Genomic DNA, 19,736 nt, shown 5'->3' on the forward strand with positions numbered 1-19,736 from the left:
TTGCAGAAAGACACCAAGGACAAAGACATACAGTGAAGTATGAGTTTGCATGCTATTTATTTCCTCCCTGGAAGTGGTGCTTTCAGTATCATGCCGTTATTCAGAAAATTAGCATTTGAAGGGAATACTTGCTTGTGAAATTCTCAAAATGCTCAAGGACAGGTGAAGCCTTGTGAAAGCAGAAATTAATTAATTATAAAAATTCAGAAAATAGTTTCATAGCCCACAATACATTGGGATTAGCACACTTAGTTACAGATTAATTCCATTTGTGTCTTACAGTAGTAATGCTACAGCTTTACCTCCATCTGTGTCATTTTACTTCTTACATTACACACGCACCCCCCCTCATGTTATGTTTTGTGAGTTCTGCAATTTTTTTCTCCTCATATAAAATAATTATTTTTCAAGTTTCATTTGGTCTTAAAAATGTCCTCGGTAAAAATGAAAGCCTGTGAAATAGAAACAAAACACTACCTGACAATAAACCAGCTCATTTCTTCCCCGTGCGTATGAATTTTTCATACCTACCCCTGACCAGCAGCAAGCATGGCTTACTGTATATGAATACATCCAACAAATGATTTTCAGCTAGCTTTCAACTTCAGTTCCAGTATCTGTTCAGTAACCAATAGAAGATTTTTGCCAAACTAGTCTGGTGATGAAAAATATTCTTCTTACTCCTGTTCTGGACAATCGTCTCCAATAATAATAATAATGATGTTAACATTTTTGTTAATATTATCCAACTGCCAATAGCAGGGAGTGGAAAAATGTTTCTGTTCCACTGTTAAAAAAGCTTGTTAAAAAATCAACTTCTTATTGCAATAACCTATAAAGGTATCCTACATGACACCTTCCTCCTCCTCCCCAACCTGAAATGCTTCCTTTAGTTGTTCACTTCTTTAGACAATAAAAAACTAATTCTTCACAGTAGAGGAACAAATTATTTTCATGGTTGTGCTCCCCTGCCTCATGCAAAAGAAAAGAGAGGTCATATTTCAAAACCTTAGCTGGTGAGGTTAACTGGACCCAGTTATCAGAAATACTACCTACTAACCCAAGATTTGAAACAGCTTTTTTCTAATAGTCTACATATGTGCTCTCCAAGGAGCCTCTGCATGGAAGAGGTACCTCTCTCTGCAAAAGCTGCATCGGCTCAGGGACTCCAGAAAACAATCAACTGGGCCCTGGAATGGCCAGCATGGACCGTACCACACAGGGGACTCGGGACATTTTCTGATGTCCTATGCACTTACTATGTACTTAACGATCATGCTAAGCTAGACGAACATTTCTAGCTAATTAGTTCTGGATATGACTTCATTTTAGCTTGTGATGATTACAGTTATTTCCCTCCAACATTGCCAACTTGTGCATGTAGTTTCAGTAGTTAACATACAAGTAACTCTGACATGTGGACAAACATCTTAGACCAAAAAAAAAGAAAAAAATGAGAGCAGGAGAGAAAAATGAATGAGTGAATGACGGAGATGATGCAAAAGAGTACTGATTAAATGAGACAGAGTAGACAAAAATCTGTTAGGAAAGGTTTAGTCATAGCTGGTCCCATAGCGGGCTGTAGTTATGGAACGGATGATCTCTTGAGGTTTCTTCCCAGCCTTACAATTCTGTGGCCTTTTAAAAAAGCATTTTAGCTATTTCATGTATAAATAATCTCCTTCTAATCTGTGATCCTGCCTTGAATAAGGGTAGGTAAACTAGTCCAATTCTATGATAAATCAGACTCTTAACATTCAAAGGTAGCATTTATGAAGGGCTGAAGAAGGGTCTCACTTTTTCAGGGAATTATTATTTCATTGTACGCCGGCAACACTTAATTTATCTTACAGGCAGGAGTGCTGAAATACTACCACAACACATTTTTCTTGAGCCAAACAAAATCTGCAAAAAACCAAGCATCTTCTAAGAGAGGTTGTTCTAGCTCAAATTTCTTAAGAGGTGTAAGGTTTGACAAATAATAGCTTTATCCATTTTCTTATGTTTCTTACAAGACCTATTTATATTTACGTTTAGGATTAGCCGCCATAAGAATATCCTTACATACAAAAATAATGTGTGATCATACCACTAATGCTAGTATTTAGAGCATTTATCAAGTTTTAATTACTCGTCTTTTTTAATAACATATATACATACATACAACAGGACAATATTCTGCTGTATTCTGCACACATACTTTATGCACAACACAAGCTCACCAAAACAACTTCATCACTTTTGAAAACGGAAGTTTTTACTGAAGTGAGGTTTAATTATGGAGGAACATTTAAAGAAAAGAACATATTTTGAACTCATAGGGCTACATACTTTTTTGTTATGTGTGTCCTTTTATCTCTTCCCCATCATTACAACAGAGTGGTGAGATGTCCCCAAATGCCTGGGGATCCTCCAATTAATAGGGGTTCATTTTTTCTCATTTTTAAGCAAAGCATGACAAAAGCTTCTCCCTTCCCTTTTGCAGTTATCAGGCAGGAGAGAAAGGAACAACGCTAATGCTCTTAGGCATCTGTACACTGATGGATACCCTAAAAATAGTATTTTAATTTTTTTATTATTTTTAAAAGGGCAATGTTAAAACTGCGAAAGATAATGTCAGTCAGTAGAATTACACAACTCATAGATACTATCAAAAATGTAACAGTACTGACTCTTGTTTAAGTAATACTCCTTTCCACTGTTCTGCCAATCTGAAGATCTCAGAGAGGTGATAGTGCAATTTAAATCACGATCATTCATTCTGGTTCATAGTTCCAGCTGGTAATTTAATGCAAATAAACGGTGACACCAAAACTGATTTGAAGCTTTACCCTCCTTTCACAGTTCTCATGCTTCCAGCTCTGGCTGTCAGTCCCATCTCATCAAGTTCTCTTGAGCATAACTGTGCCTCATCCTTTCTCCCTGCTCCATGCATGGTCCTTCTCGCTGTCCTGAGCTATGAGAGAATGCACGACTTGCACTGCACCTCACGGGAGACTGAGACCTAACAGTATGCTGGAGCAGGCAAAAAACCCACTGTTGTCAGTGAAGGGAGTACCCTTCAGCAGTGCTCTCTGCTGTTCCACCTCCTGACTCCAGATGCTGTCTCCCCCGGCTGCCACCCTGCCCTCAGAACACTATCCAATTCCTCAAGGCGGAGCATTGCCTTCCCCTCCTTTTCAAGAAAAAAAAATTAATAGCCAGTTTTACTTATTTTAACATGATAAGTATTTGTGAAAGCAAAACAGGAAAAAAAAATTAGTAAGCAGCTCCAGCTTAAAGACATTAACACAGAGAATAAAGTAGCTCTACAGACGATAATATTCAGATCCAATGTAAAAAATATCATGTGAGAATCTGACCCAGAAAAATATTCTTGACATCTCTGACAGAACAGGAATTAAAAAGGAACAGTGACATTTATACAAAATATAACACTGGTCTTCTTGTTGCGCAGTTCTAATTAGTTTAAGCAGGAAAAGAATAATTCTTCTCCTACTATGCACATTTTATTTTCCAGTCATATACTTAAATTCTGAGTTGAACTGGGAATAATTTCTTCTCTCTCATCTGGAAGTTAATAAATATGTACAAACAAATGTCTTTGGTGCTCAATTTCCCTCCTTGTCAGGAAACTAAATTCACTATTAAAGGCCATAAATCAAGACACTCACAACTCACCTAATCAACAAACATGATGGTTAATTAATTAATTAAGTTGTATTTCTTGTACATCTCACATGCATGATTAATCCAGCCACATAGCTTCTAAGTGTGTCCTCTGATAGGCATCCCAGCTCTGGAGGATGGGGGATAATTGACCCTTTACACTCTTTGAAATTCCCAGTGGATGAGTAACACCGATTCTTTTACCCATTACCTCACCCAGGTCCTGCTGCCTCCCCATAACAAAAACCTATCAAACAAAAGTAAATTCCAAATTTAGCTTCTGCTTGTCAGCTGAATGTTAATAAAAAACATAAAACATTGCTGCAATGCTCAGGAACCTCTGAGGTCAGTCAGGGTTCTGCAAAACTCCCAGAAAGTAGAAATACTGATTATGATGAAGCCCAAAGGTTCTGTAGTTTAATTTCATGTTTCAGAACTACATCTAACATTTAACATTTGCACTTTCTGTTGCTACTATAACCTGTGTTCTGTATTTCCCACACACTTTTGCTCCACATGATATTTTTCCAACAAGTGACAGAAGAGAAACCAAGTTCTTCATGCATCATCTTAGATCCACACGTGCTTCCCAAAACATCTTACTACATGAAGCTGATTCATGATATCCCCCGGGGAGAGCTTCACAGACTAAACTCGTAACTGGTTTCTGTCAGAAACTCTTCAGCGAGTACATGAAATAAACAGCAACTAGGACACAGACCTCAACATGCAGTTATGTTGTATACCATTCTCCTTAATTCTCTAGAAATGTGGCAAGATCTTCAGATACAATTCAGAGAACAAATGCAATGATTTGCCATTTACATCAGCTGAGAAGCCAGTCTGTGAAATTCAGATTATTGTCACATTAGCATGGTTTGCTAGAGTTCTTCAGAAACTCAGTAGAACCACATAAAACTCTTTAATATGTTAATATGATATTAGATGTTACTAATTACCATATGAGATGCTACACCTACCATCTAGTAAGCTGCAGATTTCCAACACTTTAGTGCTTATGTTCTGCTAAATCAAGACAGTAGAGATACAGATTTCTCTCTGCACGATATCTGCACATAGAAGAAGAAAACAAGGAAATGGTAGGTGCAGAGCCCTCTTTTACATTGCATGACTACCTGTTAATTATAGGCTTCAGTGGAGTGATGAACATTTCGGAGTACAACACTGCTTGTTAATTCCCTTGTTCTGTGTTCTTGGATTATGCCTTCAGCTGTATTTCAGTAGATACTAGTAACAAGTCTGCATCTGTTTGACGTAAAAAGCATTTGCCTGTTGTGGTGCAAGAGACAGGAAAACTGACTGCCACTCCATACATACTCAGGGGGTATATATTAGAGCAAGAGGTTTGGAAAGATGCAACTCAGCTGAATCAAAGTTGAGGAATAAACTTTGAAATTACTTTTTTCTATTTTTTTAAAATAAATGCTGGGATGGGAAGAACGGGCTTCTTGTTATGTACTCTTTGGGGACTCAGTTTACTTCCCAATGCCTCAGTTGAACTTTTCATAAAACTAAGTTTCAGAAGCATGCTGTGAAGGTGAATTAACTAATATCTCTCAAGAATCTTTGGACCCTAGACTGTAGGCAATACAAACCAAAATCATTCCCATTTTTTCTATCTTGCTTCCCCTTTGCAGTTCATGTAGCTGTAATATGTAGACTTGAAACATATCTTCCTATTTACTATGTTTCAGGATGAGAGAGGTTTGAAGAAAAGTGCATCAAACAGCTTTCATTTAGCTTTTAGTGCCCACATACATCCACTATTCTGTTCACACTTTAATATGATCTTTCATCAGCTGCCACATGGAGCTGAGGTAATATGAAGACTGAATTATCCTTTAGCCTCCAAAGGATCCACATGAGGTCAGAGCAAGGTGATCTTTCAGAGTCACAGGAACACCACCCCACAAAGAAAGATTAGAAGTAGCAAATCCAATCACGAACTGCTGGAAACTGGGAACTGCAATCCTAGAAATTTCAATAAGTGAATGGAATCCAGCTGAATAATGAAGAGTGAGGAGAAAGCATTTCTGCAGAATCTCAACAGATTTTAAAAAGTTTGTCTGCACTTCTTTAATAGCACTGCTGATGGGGGAGGGATGCGGGTGTTAGAAAACACAGTAACTATTGATTGGAAACAACTCAGCAGAAGGGAATACCATGAGAAATGAGAAGCATTTCAAATGAAGATTATTCAAGGTAAAACAGAAGGTGTGACAACCTGGAACACTCTTGCTCTCCCCCCTGTAAACTGACACACTGAGAAGATTCCTTTTCTGCACTTACTTAGTATTGAACAGACTGAAATGTTGCAGACAATTTTTCTTGGAGGAAGAGTATTGTCGTTTAGATGTTTCCAGTATTGCACCTACAGATGTATTTAGGAGATTACACTGATGAAGACAGCTCCTGAATAGCAGTGAGTTTTAAATTCTCTTTTTTTTTGTGGGGGAAGAATATTGGTTTTAGAGATCAGAAATGGTTCTAGCAATTTTGAAGAAACTTTAAGTTACAACTTACTACTCAGTAACTACTGAGCCAGAAGGGAGATTTTTACATTCTCCCTAGGGTAGCTATATGGTTTAATACTTGTATCACATTTCCACCTAAGGATTATTTTCATTATGTTTTGCTACAAAAGGCTGCCAGAGAAAAACATTTTTCTCCCATAGAAAATAAAATCAACACAAATAAATGCTAATATCCTATAGCTCAGAACACTTCCAAGACACGGAGCAGAATGTCTCTTTACTGTGTAAGTGGTCAGTACAAGACTTGTGAACTACTTAACTTCTGCTGAAATAGCAGTTTCGGAGATAAGAATTACTTATATTACTGTAGGACCTCATTGGTCCCATTTTTTCAGATATGGTACACAATACATAGTAAGATCACATCTCTTCTCCAAAAGTTACATCTAAGAAGATAAAAAGAAAAAGTAATCATAGTAAAGTTACTGTGCATTAATACTGGCGTTGTGCATTGCTACTTAATATTATGTCTCTTTTGTGAAAGAACCAGGAACATTACTCTCACTTTTGATTTCCAGTCAAGTACATTTATATATGCTAATTAGGTGACATGCATTCTTTTTGCTACTATTAACCACTATAATAGCTGTCAACATCCATAGTGAAGTCAGAGAAGTCATTATATTTGAGGGACACAGAAGTGTCTCTAATAAAAACTATTGCTTTCTGCAGTGGATTCACGAAGAGCAAAATGATACGTAATAGATAAAAGACAGCATAGCTCAAGGTAAAGGTTAATAGCTGTATTAGTAAGAAAGTGGCCACAACTAAGAGCAATTACAGAATTTTCACATCTAGCAATGCTTTTTTTAAACTAAGATATAGGAGGAAGAGAACTCTGGGTATCGCTGGTTTAGGGTTCATACATGGAGGCTTCTCAGTGGGATCTGATTTTCTGGAAGTACCAAATATCTACTCCCTGAAGTCAAAACTGGAAAGAAACAAATCAAACAAGTCGACAACATCATTCAATTCCTAAACGGTGCACTAAATTGGAGCCACTGGAAGGGGTTTTTTAGGTTTGTTTTTTTTTCTCCACAGTGCTTAATGTTATAAGTGATACTACCATGCATGTATTTCAGCTTTTACCTGGAATCTACATCCCGATTTTACGTGATCTTATGATTAATGATTTAAATACAAACAAACCTTGAATGAGTCACTTTAAACTGCCAGTTTGCTTTAACTATGAAAACTATCTATAACGAATATATTCCTTGTGCTCTGAAAGAAACGTGTCACAATGATTTCATACCATATAGAGGAAAAATGGAGAAACGACTTCCTCCAAATAAAATGTAAACCAAGATTTGCTCATGCTATTAGAAACATGTAGAGGAAAATTTATCTAAGAAAGGAAGATGGACTGGAAATGCTGAGTTCATCGGTAATAGCCTCTGACACAATCAAGTTTGGAATAATATTTAATATGACAACAAATCCCTGTGATATAGGTGTGTGACAGGCAAAAATGATTCTTGTTAACATTTATTTGAGCTAAATAAAGCTCAGCTATCTGTATTTATGGACATGCAGCTCTGACATCTTGAACGCATGGATTTTCTGTCAAACTGTGGCTTACTCTTAATTTCAATGTGCCATAGTTTTTACCTGCTGAACCTCAATTCATTATTGAGAGACTAAATAGGAACAGTGATGTGGCATTAAACATCAAAGCATCCTATACCAAGCAGTTTTACCGATTTCATATGTGAAGAACCGCGTTGTTTTCTTTATTTCTAGTCTGTTGTGCTATTTTTTTGGATTACTCCTACTGCTTGTAGGAGGAAGGAAAGGAAAGTGAAAAATCATTCCTGATTCACATTCCTCACACAACAGGCAGTAGTGGCAGGTGCTTTGAGGATCTCTTCCTACTAAAGCATGTTCTGCACGGTTTCACTTGTCACATCCTTCCAGATGAAAAAAGGAGAAAATACCCAACTGTGGTGATATGCATTCTATTTGCGTAATTATCATGTTTGACTTCCTGGACTTTTTTTAATCTTTGTAGCTTGATATACAATAAATAGGATTATTTCATCTAGAGTTTCAATCATTCAACAGAAGTGTTCCTGTCATTGTATAAACAAGTTAAGCAGAAGTCCAGCTAACATCTCCTTTCATAAATACATCTTGAATAATTTGATAAAATATACTCAATAGCCAAATGATGCAGCAGCAACTTTAAAAAGACAACAAGACATGTAGGCATGAAAAGTTACACAGGCAATGAAAATGAATGAGCACCTCTCTTAAAATAAGGTTGAGAAGGTACTTGAGAAGTAATTGACATGTTAATTCACACTAGAGTTTGTCAGCCTGTCTTCAGCTTCATCACCTATTGGTTTACGATTAACTGGTAAGTATCCTTAAAAACGAAGTTACCAAGTTCAAGATAAATATAAAAGGATGCAGAACTGTCTTTGTTTCCTCACTACCACATCTTATGGATGTAATTGACACACCATGTCTTTTGTGTTTTTTTTAAATACAGAAACTAAGTATTCTGGCATTTTACATAATTTTGATATAATGATTGACAGAAGCTATGCATACAAAGTATGCCATAAGTTAAAGATGCAATTACAGAGAAGGCAGTTGTACCACACCAACTTCATGGTGGGTCAGCCTTGGCCAGCTGCTAGCAGCTCACCCAGCTGCTCTCTCCCTCCCCTCCTCAACAGGACGGGGGGGGGGGGGGAAGAAAATAAGACGAAAAAAAAATTCATGGGTCGAGATAAAGACAGGGAGATCACTGACCAATTCCTGCGATGGCCAAAACGGACTAGACTTGAGGAAAAGTAACTTTAACTTATTGCCAATTAAAATAGACGTGAGGGGGGAGAAACAAAGACAGAAAGCTGCAACAATTTCCCCCCCACACCCTCCTCCTTCCCAGGCTCACCTTCCCTCCTTCACTCGGACTCCTCCTCCACCTCCTCTCCCCCGAGGGGCGCAGGGGGACGGGGGGCTGCGGCCGGCCCGGCCCGTCCCGGCTCCCCGCTGCCGCTCCTGCCTCCTCCGGCTGTTCCCTGCTCCAGCCTGGGGCCTTCCCCGGGGCTGCAGGGAAACCCCTGCCCCAGCGGGGGGCGGTCTCTCCCGGGGCCGCAGGGCCATCTCTGCCGGGGAGGGGGGCCCGGAGCACCTCCTGCCCTCCTCCCGCTCTCCCCTCGGGGCTGGCAGGGCTGCTTCTCACCCCGTTTCCCTCAGCCCTTTTGCCCTTTCTTCCCCAGGCTTTCTTTCCCCGAGGCTGAGGGGCTCAGCTGTGCCCGGCGGTGGGGCCGCTGGAGCCGGCGGGAACCGGCGGGAACCGGCTGGGTCCGGCCCGGGGCAGCCCCGCCTCTCCCCTCACAGCCGCCGGCACCGCGCCGCGTAAAACCAGTGACATCACCAAAATGAAAAACAGAATGAAGGAAGGAACAAGGCTAGGGTACAAGGCTGGCTTCCCCCAGCTATTATATTATTATAAGTAAAAAAAATTACTGCTAAAACATTCAAGTGAGAAATGGCAGTTCCACCGAAAAGATGTTGTTTTCATCAACGTAGTCGTTCACTGTAAAGAACAGGTAAAAGCCACAGAACTTCAGCTGCTGGTGTGTCGAAATCACGAAAGGGTAAAGAATAAAAAAAAAAAAAGGTCAAGTTTTGCACAGACTTTTTCAGTCTGTAAGAATCTTGGGGAAGATTAGATCACCTTGACAAAATTATTTTGAACCGTTAATTGAAATAACAGTCTCCACATAGCAAACTGATGTTTTGCAATATAGAACTGACAAACTGTATAAAGCTTCCTCACAGAAACAGTTATTACTTTGACATATTAGACTCAATGGTGCTGTTTTGACATAAAAGACCAAACTTCTTGGTGCAATTCCACATTGACTTAAATGAAGTTAAACCAGGTAAACACTTTATCCCATGTCTTTGCACTAGGACTGAACTTCAATATGTTCATGCTTTTCTGTTTGTTCGGTTGGTCTGTCAAGTCAAAATGCCCTTGTCAGTCTGTATATAGCCATTTTCTATCAAAGGACTGCAGTGCAAGAGCTTCAGGAAACCTCAGATATGGCTGAACACGCTGGAAGAAAGTCAGATTGATCAGGCTGATGAAAGCACTCTCTTCCCTTGAGTTTGATTTTCCCCCAAATAACCTTTGAATGTTTAGAGACTCCACTTTAAAAATAATAAATAAAACCTAAAGGTCCACAGCATTCTATGACTTGTAGAATTTGAGTAATGTGCACTCAACCTCTCAAAAAGAAACCAACAGCTGTTGCATAAAGGTAGGGTTACTATCAGGATCGAGGCAGAAAAGGGGGCTGTCTGTGCCAACAGAACTCAAAAAAAAAAGGCAAGTACACATGTGCACATTTTTATTTTGAAAACCTTTTGGGTTGGCAACAGTCTTGAGTTAGCTTTTTGTAAAAATACAGTAGAAAATGAGATGGCTAACATGATATAGGACCATATAATGTTGCACAATACTGACCTCAGATTTGATGACAGCAGTTAAGATGAAGAGGGCACATTTCCTGTTTCTTGGTAAGGCTGCTCCCTGAGCAACAGTGGGAGACAGATGGGAGAATAAAGAAATAGGCACTGTCCTATATGATCAGTGTTGGCTTTCTATCAACTCCAATGGCACTGAATCAAAATGTTATTTAGCAACAGTAAGGGTGACAAGAATTAGGACCTGAGTAATCAGAGAGCAGAAAAGCATAAAAATCGAAATAGATAAAAAGTGCTGTAATATCTGAGGTTAGTGACCTAATGCAATGAAAATGCTGTAACAGGGAAGAAGATGATTTTGAGTAATGAAAGAGCAGAAAACCATAAAGACTGAAGTAAACAGAAAGAAGTACAAAATCTGCGGTTAGTGACCTATGGAGAAACTGTAACAGGGAAGATTTGTTTTAATTAAAAGGACAGTGTTAAAAATACAAACCTCTACTATTTCAGTGCTGTTACGGATGCAAAACAAGTGCAAACATCTATAATCTCAATCTTTCACAGATTTCCTGAGGTCCTTTGGAAGAAGCTGGAGACATTTCAGTCTTGAACTGAATTAAACATTGTGAAGCTAAAAACTTTGCTCAAATACTAAGCGTACTCATTCAGTGTTGGTCTTCCTCCTAAGAGCCCTGGAAGAATTAAAAAATTAATCTCTTTCACAGTAGACACATGAAATATGTGATTTTAAAGCTTGCTGAGCCAAAATCCCTCTCCTTTTCTTTTTCCTTTATTTTCTACATAGGTATATTCTAGCATAAAATTTTAAAGAAGCAACCAAAGTCCATAAAAGAACAGAAAAATCTGTGGTTGCATATTTACGTTGTTATTGCTACCACATTTTTACTAGCTATAGAGGGAAATTATTTTATCTTTTATCTAAATATATCATTTGTGAAACTAGCAACCTAAAAGGGAGAAAATGAGATGCACGTTATTGTAGATGCTGATTATGTCACTTGCATGCCTTTTTACAGAGGTATGAAAATAGTGAACAAGCCATGTGCAAAATCTCTAGACTGTAACATCTACACTTTCGTTTTCTTTATCATAAAAGAAAAACACTTGTTTATCAGAATAAATTTTGGAACTGTTTGCTTATGTTTAAAATGCTGAAACATCTGATACGCCTTATTTTATGTAAACCTCTAACATTGAATAGAAGAATTTTAATTGTTAAACTCCACTTTTATTATAAAGTATACGTATTTTCCCCTTATTGTTATTAAATCTGAGATGTGAAATTGTCTTGATATGATCAGGGAAGATTAGATTCACTCTCCTGTATTAGAACTGATTTATTGCAATGACATGTCACCATGTTACTTTGAAAAAGAGTTTTGAATGACAAGTCTGTTATGCTGTATTTCTGTTTTCAAGAGTAAAATAACAAATTAATAGAATTGCTACCTTGAAAATCCAGTATAACACCTTGTATTTCATTCCTAATCTAACTTTCAGTTCAATCATTTCAGGACATTTTAAAAGCTGTTACTTTCCTCTTCCCTTTCCTGTGTTCACAGTCATTTCTCACTGTTCCATACTTCCTTATCTCCCCCATCAACACAAATCTGAAAGTGTTTTTGAATTACAGGTAAAAAGTAAGAACTAAGTAAGGTGTCACTCCCCTTACCCCCCAAATTTGGGAAGAAAAATGCAGTTGAAAAACACGACAGAGGTGAATACCTGAAAAGCCATTCCTATTTACCCTTGAGAGGACATCTGAAGTGGATTAAGAGGTATACATTTGGTATTTCAGAGATCCAAAGGGTCACAGAGAAATCAAGCGTCAGTCTTGTTCATTAAATTCCTCTCCTATTCCCTCTAATAGCATGACTCACTCAGCTTCAAACCAACACTGATCTTCCCTTTACCACTGCACATTTACTTCTCTCTTCAAACTATAAAGGACAGTGACTGTGTAGTTATGACCTGTTTCCAGTGCAACTCACTTTTAAGAAATATCAGAAGGAGCAGACCTTCTGGAGACAAAGCAGTGTGAAGGTTCAAAATGAAGACTGTTATGGGCTGAAACATGTACTCTGTTTCTCTTCTTTCCTGAAATTCTTTATTTGTTATTTGTTTTCCATATCCTGACACATGAATTATCTAACCTGGAATCATGCAGAAAATATGAGAGAAATGTAAACTGTATCAGCCATGGCAACTGAGAAACATTAAAGCTTGCAGCCCTACAGCACAAGTTTTTCTAGATTTCCTCAGGAGAATCTTCATTCCTCTGAGCTGGTGCAGTCAGTACCTGACTCCTCACCAGGCCATGGTGCATTCACTAGCCTGCCCCTTTCAGTGCTCACAGCTATGTTTTCATGAGAATAGTTCTCATCAGAGAGATGCAAAAGTCAAGAAGTCACATGTAGCTGAAAGCTGAGTTCTGTGGATTCAAGCTGCTTATTTGAGACAAGGATATTTGTTCCCACTTAATCAAATTTCCACCGTTTCTCTATCGCACGCACACACACACACTTACTTGCACCCACAGATGAGCAGTCTGTCAGAACTAACATTGTTAGACAGTATTGATAATTTGGAAGTTTTCGAGAAACCCTCCCCAAATAATTCATCATTTTAGAAAAAGAAGTCACTGTGGTTTTAAATTCTTTAAAGATACCTTTTTTTAATACAAAACTGGTTTTGGAGTTGTTTGCTCAGGATAACATACCCTGAAACGTTGAAGACTTAGCCCAAGTGCAACAGCAGGGAACTAGTTCAATAATCCCAGAACCACAGAAAATACTTAACATCTATGAAAGGATCATTTCTCATTTCTACCACAACCTCATTTTTCCAGAACCTGTGTTTTGCCATGTTTGTATAAAAACCTTCTGAGTATGGCTAATATGGATTAATTTTATACAGATTTCCAGTCTCCAAATGACAATTTTTTTAGAGAAAAGAAATAATGATTGAGGAATGGAGATATGCTTGATATTAAAATATAATGATGACTTGTTGTCCTAGAACTTGCTGTATAACAGATGATGGCAGTAAATTAATCCATCCTCTTGACAGTCATTTCACGATAAGAATGAGAAACCTTACCATTTTCATTGCAGGCCTACCCTATTCTTGTCCTCAGTGTGCATTTCCATGACAATGACTGTAATCATTATAACAGCATTGTACATAATGACTCTGCTTTCTGTGATGTTACTCCCAAACTGGGTGTGAAAAATGTGAAAGGACAGATCTCAAATGGCAAAACTCTCACCAGTGAAGCAGAGTAGTCTACAGAATTAATAATTGACAGAATTGATAGCGTGCTGCCACCGAACAGAAGCCTGGAATTAAAGGGCACCAGTCACATAGCCTTCCTTCATAAACTGAGGGGCTTTGCATGAAAAACTCTTGTTAAATTAAAGGCACGTAGAATGAGACCTTGATGAGGTGTGTACAATTAAACGCAACATCAGTAAACCATCTATTTTTCAAAATGAAAAGGAACTCATGCGCAATGACCACTACTGAAATTTTGCTGGCTACTAATATTATGTCAGTCTCAGCCCGGCTTTCCTTTTTTTTGAATTAAAAATACATGCCTGAGCTAATGTGATTGATCTTTGCAGTAAATCAGGTCATCAGAACCATCACAACAAATGGAAAATAGAGTACAGATGCTTCTAAGTCCCACAAAGCTTCTGCAAAGATGAGCTTACTAATGTTGTGAAGTTCTCAGGGTAGAAAAAGATGAACACCACAGGGAATTCTTTGAGGAAAAGGGGAGAAAAATTGGTAAGTACAGAGGAAGAAATGTCCTCAAACAGGGCATGTAGTCACATTCTGACCACAAAGGATTAAAAGAAATCCTATTCATTGATCTCTGTAAATGTAGCATTAATAGAGTGGTCAGAGGATGAAAGAAAATATATAATGCCATCATAGGAACATAAAATTGAAAAGGACCATCCTTTAGCTCACTGAGACCAGGACTCTGTTCTTGAATGCAATCGTGTCTATAAATGCCTTCATAAAGACAAGCACGCTTTACTTTGAAATCCCTTTAGATTTGTTTCCACTCTTCCTATTAGTAGACTCTTCCAGAATCTCACTTGTGTTCTTATTTCCATTCTAATTTAACTCGTGGCCTCTAAAACCTCATTTTTTCAAGTAAAAGCTGAATCAAATAGCAACTGTCTTTCCCTTGTGGTTTCTTCTGAAATGTATTTATAGAATAATACGTGCTCACCACTATTATTTGTGGGAGTAATTAAACAAACATATTTTATTCTCCACCCCCCCCCCCAACCATAGTGTTCGATTTTCTCTGTATAGCTTCATATATAAGTTCATTTTTCTTGGCCAAAAGTAATCATAGCAGTAAACAGGTTAACATTATTTTTCACAATGGCTTCAATACCATTTTATCTCTGTTTTGATTATCTCAGCTTTTGCAGCTTAGTATCATATTTACCTTCTTTAAGGTATGACAGTAGAGGCAATAATTGATCTGGTGACCAGATCTTTCTCTTCCTCTGTCACTTACACCTGCTGACAAACCAGTAGTGTATAACAGAAATTCATGATGATGTTCTGTAAGAGCCTTACCACGTTGTGGTCCTGAGCTTTACTCTGTATCTCCATATGCAAATCTTATTCATGCTACCTAGCTCTTTCCAGACAACATTTTGACTCTCCTGCATAGCTTTGCATCAGCAACATGTTTGTAAAATGTTTCTTCTATTCCAAAATCATTCATGAAAATGATAATCAGCCTAAGATGGGTCTGGAAGCACACCTCCTCATCCCCTTACTCATTTTAAAAGCTTCTCTTTCAATGCAACCATCTCCACTTAGAAAGGTCCTTCCCCAGTTTACATTTCCTGCACAAATCTCCACAATTTTCTGTATGCTAAAATACTTGGTATTTTACTAAGGTTGGCATAACTGAATTTTTTTTTTTTTTTGGTCTTTGTGTTAACAGTATCTTAAATACAGATGCTCCACTTGCTGTTTTTAGTTAAGATGATACTGTTCAAATTTGAACGCCCTTGCTACCAGACATCTGTGATTTCAGAAGCTACTGGTTTCCTTGGATATTTTTCATACTCTAAGATATACTGCTCAGGATTCCCAATTTGAAGGCAAATTAAAATGAAATAATTCCTCTTCCATGCCCTTGTCTCTGTTAACCATCTTTCTTCACCCCTCATATTCAACATCTTTCTCCATTTTCATTAAGGAAATTAAGATCCATCTAGATTACATAATAAAAAATTGTATCATAATGCTGAAAGGCAGTATTCAGGGGGAGAAAAGCTCCATCTGTCATACATCTTGCAATAAAGCTATATATACAGTTTTGTGTTATTTTAATGCAAATTTAAAACCCAAGCTATACAGACAACTTTACACATGATAAACCAGACTTCAGTTGGCCAGCCTACAACTGCATCAGCATGAACCTTATGCCTGAAGCTCACTATATATGTCAAAACATAAATGCAGGGCTTGTTCTCACAGGCTTCTAAGGACCTGTAACAAGTAACACACCTCCTGCCTCTTTTTATGAAGAAAGTCACAGTGGATTTCCCTTTGGAGGAGTCCTTTTCCACCCTACCCTCAGAGTGGAATGAATACCCTATGGACCCTGGGCTGCACTTATTCCCTGAAGTAGAACCGAATCTTACTCTGAAATAGTCTGGAAAAGTCTTTAGCAGTGATGTATTTAAGCCCCATGCATTTGGGGTTCTAGAATCTGATGTAAGAGGATCAGTTGCACTCACTCTGTTTTTAGCTGAGCTCAGAAGAAACGCTATTTTTTCATATTTTAATATCTTCATCCTATTTACTTTTATTTATCTTTTTTCTTTATAATAAACACAGAAAGTATACATAGACAACTGGCAAGTTCACTGTGCATGTATGTAGCAATCCAAGAGTCGTCCTTTAAAAAAGGAGGTGCCGTCTAAGGAGATACCTGGTTTTCCTCTATCAATGCCACATTTCAGAGGATGGGAAAACCAAAACCAAAACCAAAACCAAAAAGAAGACAAAGAATGGCCTTACCTTTCCTACATATTGAGGATCTGGTCCCATATGTTCTTCTAAAACAAAGAACTGATTCCACACCCATCCACGCTTGGGACGATGATGCACTTCTGTTTCGCCTTCTGCGTGTTTGGTTTGATTTCTAGTCACCTTGATGGAGCCATGGTGAGCAGCTCCATAACACCTCTGCACAAAACAGAGACAAACTAGGACTGGGCAGATACAAGATGTACTTGTAATTCTCATTGTAGGATAAGCTTCCTGTTCAAGGTTTTCTTTCTCTTGTCTTTTTCAGCTGTAATCCTTTAATAAGTTCCCGAGACAGAAGGTGAAGCCTGGTTCAGAAATACAGTCCAAAATGGGTTTTTCTGCTTGCTCATGGTTTAGCTGCCCATTTGGGAAAGCTCAAATTATATTTACATTATGAAAAGCTGACTGGAAAAATTGATATTTCTTCTGAGGTCTTCACGATAGAGTTCCACAGCCGACCATTTTCTATCTAATAGGGAAAGAAAAGAAAGCCACTTACTCATCACTAAAACCAGCAATTTTCAGGTTTCTGACCTTAGATTACACTCACAGCTATACTAACCAGTCTCTCAAAGACTCTCATTGTAACTAAAATTTCTTTTCAGTCCTTCCTGTAAAAGTGTTTTCTGATTGTTTTTATAAAAATACCTTAAGGATTAACATGGCTCTTCCAAGCTATGAAAACAGTCACATTATTAAAAACTGGATTCAGGACAGTTCCTTTGGCCTTTACCTGCAAATCACTGACCTGGTCTGGCAGTAAAATAAAATCACTGCTACAGTGTCATTAGATAGATACTGATTAGTAATTCATTTCATATGAGTTCTTGATCTTCTGTACACCACACAGAGATCCAACATGGTGAAAAATACCAAGGCTATGATGGGTTTCAAAAGAAAGCCTCCAAATTGGGCTTTGAGGATTCTGAGTTAATATTAGAGCATACTGACAGGAACTTTCAGTCAAAATGTGCACTTTTACACTGTGTGCTTTACAGAAATTCCAACCAATATCATACTGGAACCTCACAAAATTATTTCACACTGACAGAAAGTTCAGGTACTGTTGTTTAGAAGATCAGTATTATTTTTATAAAAGCATCTAAGTTCTCAGTGAGAATATTTTCTCAACTTCAAAAAGGAAAATGTAACCTTTTCTAGTACAATAGTAAAATGTGAAAATGCGCATGGAGGTTGATGTAGTGCTTAAACCAAAGTACCTTGAAAGAAATGAAATAACTCTTCCAAAGTCAGATAAACAGTCACCCTAAGGTAACCATTCAGTTATCTGAAGATATCAAAGATGAGTCAATCACGAGTCTCAAAACATGCAACGAAATCTACAAAAATTAGAACTGTTTTCCAATATTGGCTTGCTTTGAGTATCATAAAGCCATTACAAGTTATGTAATCAGAAGCACAACGAAACTAATTTTGTTTCTAAGTTTCATGGGAACCCAGCAGAACAAATTCAAAATCTCTAAAGAAGCACCAAACAAGAAATTAGAAATCAGATGGAAAAATACTGCAGTGGAAGGAAGCTCATCAACTGTCTTTTGGCTGCAGATTTTTTTCCCTTATGCTTCTTTCAAATCCATAATAATACTGGAAGCCTAACCATACATTCTTCTGTATCCATCTAAGTACAGTTTCTCATCAGAATAATGGAAGAATACTTCAGAACTGCTGTACATTAGAAATACCCAGAAAGGACATGTTTTCCATTGCTATTACTCAGTTCAGGACAGGGGGTTATGCTGAAGGAAGAGCTCCAGTCTCTTGCAGCTGGGCTGGAGTTCAAAAAGAAACTCTGTATGGTATTTTCCATGGAGGAAAGAAATTTTTAGACATTTAGTATTATCCTGCTTCTTATTTCCATATCAATGTAATCTCCCCTCAACCCCTACAAAGACCAAGCCACTGGTCTCTTAAAAGCCTCACATCCCACCTCAGAACAGATTCATACAACATGATGTATGTACTCTTTTAAGTAAAAATGTGATTTAAAAGGAATTTTTCACAGTTAAATGTTGTCTGAAGTCTGAGTTATACCAGGGACAGAATCTAGACATTCTGGGTCTCACATTTGTTTCTAACTATATATTCTTCTTCCTTGGTTTCCCTGCCTTTCTGCATTCTTTCCTGATTCTTGCTAGAAATCAGTTTTTGCCTTGAGGCATGCAATTTCCTTCTAAAGATTTCTATATTTACAGATGAGCTATTTAAATAGATTAGTCATTGTTATACTTCAGATGCATGTTAAAATTAAGCAGTACCTCACAAAATGGTAAGGCTGCAGTTTTATCCATTCAAGTATTATTTTTCTTCCCCTTGTTTCCATCTTGGGAAATGCCTGGGAGCAGTTTGTAAGACTATAAGCAGCACATAATAAGTTAAAAATGGTATATAAAGTGCATTGAGATTTCTAAGAATGGCACATTTAAAAAGTATTTGAAGTCATTACTACTGAACTTTCCTTTATAAAAACTGTGGGGAAGATGGTGGTGGAAAATTCTTGCCTTATAAAAGAGTAAATATAAGTAAGTGCAGAAGATACCAACAAATCAAGATTTACTATACAGAACCTGTTTCTCCCCCTTGTCAGAAGTCATCCATAGGAAAAAGAAAAAAAAAAAAAACAAAATGGAGCCTGTAAACAGTGTTATTTTACAGTCTGGCTCATATATGACTTAGAATAAGTATGAGAAAAAAGTGGCAAACTATGAAGGGCTTCTTCATCTCAAAAATATCTGTTCTTCTTAGCATTAACATTAACTAGGACATGTTGCCATAACCACTATGTTATTTAACTCAATTCAGAGATTAACTGTTAAGCATCTGCCCCCAAAATTAAAGTTTTAAAATTCTTTATTCTGAGCAAATAAAAAGAGAGATTGCAATGGCATCTACTTCCTGTTATAATCACGTTCAGGCCTCAGCTGTTCCTGCATTGTGGGTGAAGCCTGC

The 19,736-nt window shown here is 37.7% G+C and overlaps 1 protein-coding gene across 12 annotated transcripts in view; it reads right to left on the reverse strand.

Moving 5' to 3' along the window:
• CDH18 (cadherin 18) overlaps positions 1 to 19,736 on the reverse strand; it is a 542,660-nt gene that overhangs the window by 153,238 nt on the left and 369,686 nt on the right. For 11 of the 12 annotated variants that reach the window (XM_030041847.1, XM_030041846.1, XM_030041840.1 and 8 more), the window contains one exon: positions 16,758 to 17,238. In XM_030041847.1, the coding sequence (XP_029897707.1) occupies positions 16,758 to 16,985 (228 nt within the window). In that variant the 5' untranslated portion in view covers positions 16,986 to 17,238. Of the gene's footprint in view, positions 1 to 16,757; positions 17,239 to 19,736 lie in introns of those variants that run through there. The other variant, XM_030041850.1, reaches the window with a different exon arrangement.

This window comes from Aquila chrysaetos, chromosome 18, assembly GCF_900496995.4.
Source record: "Aquila chrysaetos chrysaetos chromosome 18, bAquChr1.4, whole genome shotgun sequence".
In the NCBI taxonomy this organism is placed as follows: Eukaryota; Metazoa; Chordata; class Aves; order Accipitriformes; family Accipitridae; genus Aquila; species Aquila chrysaetos.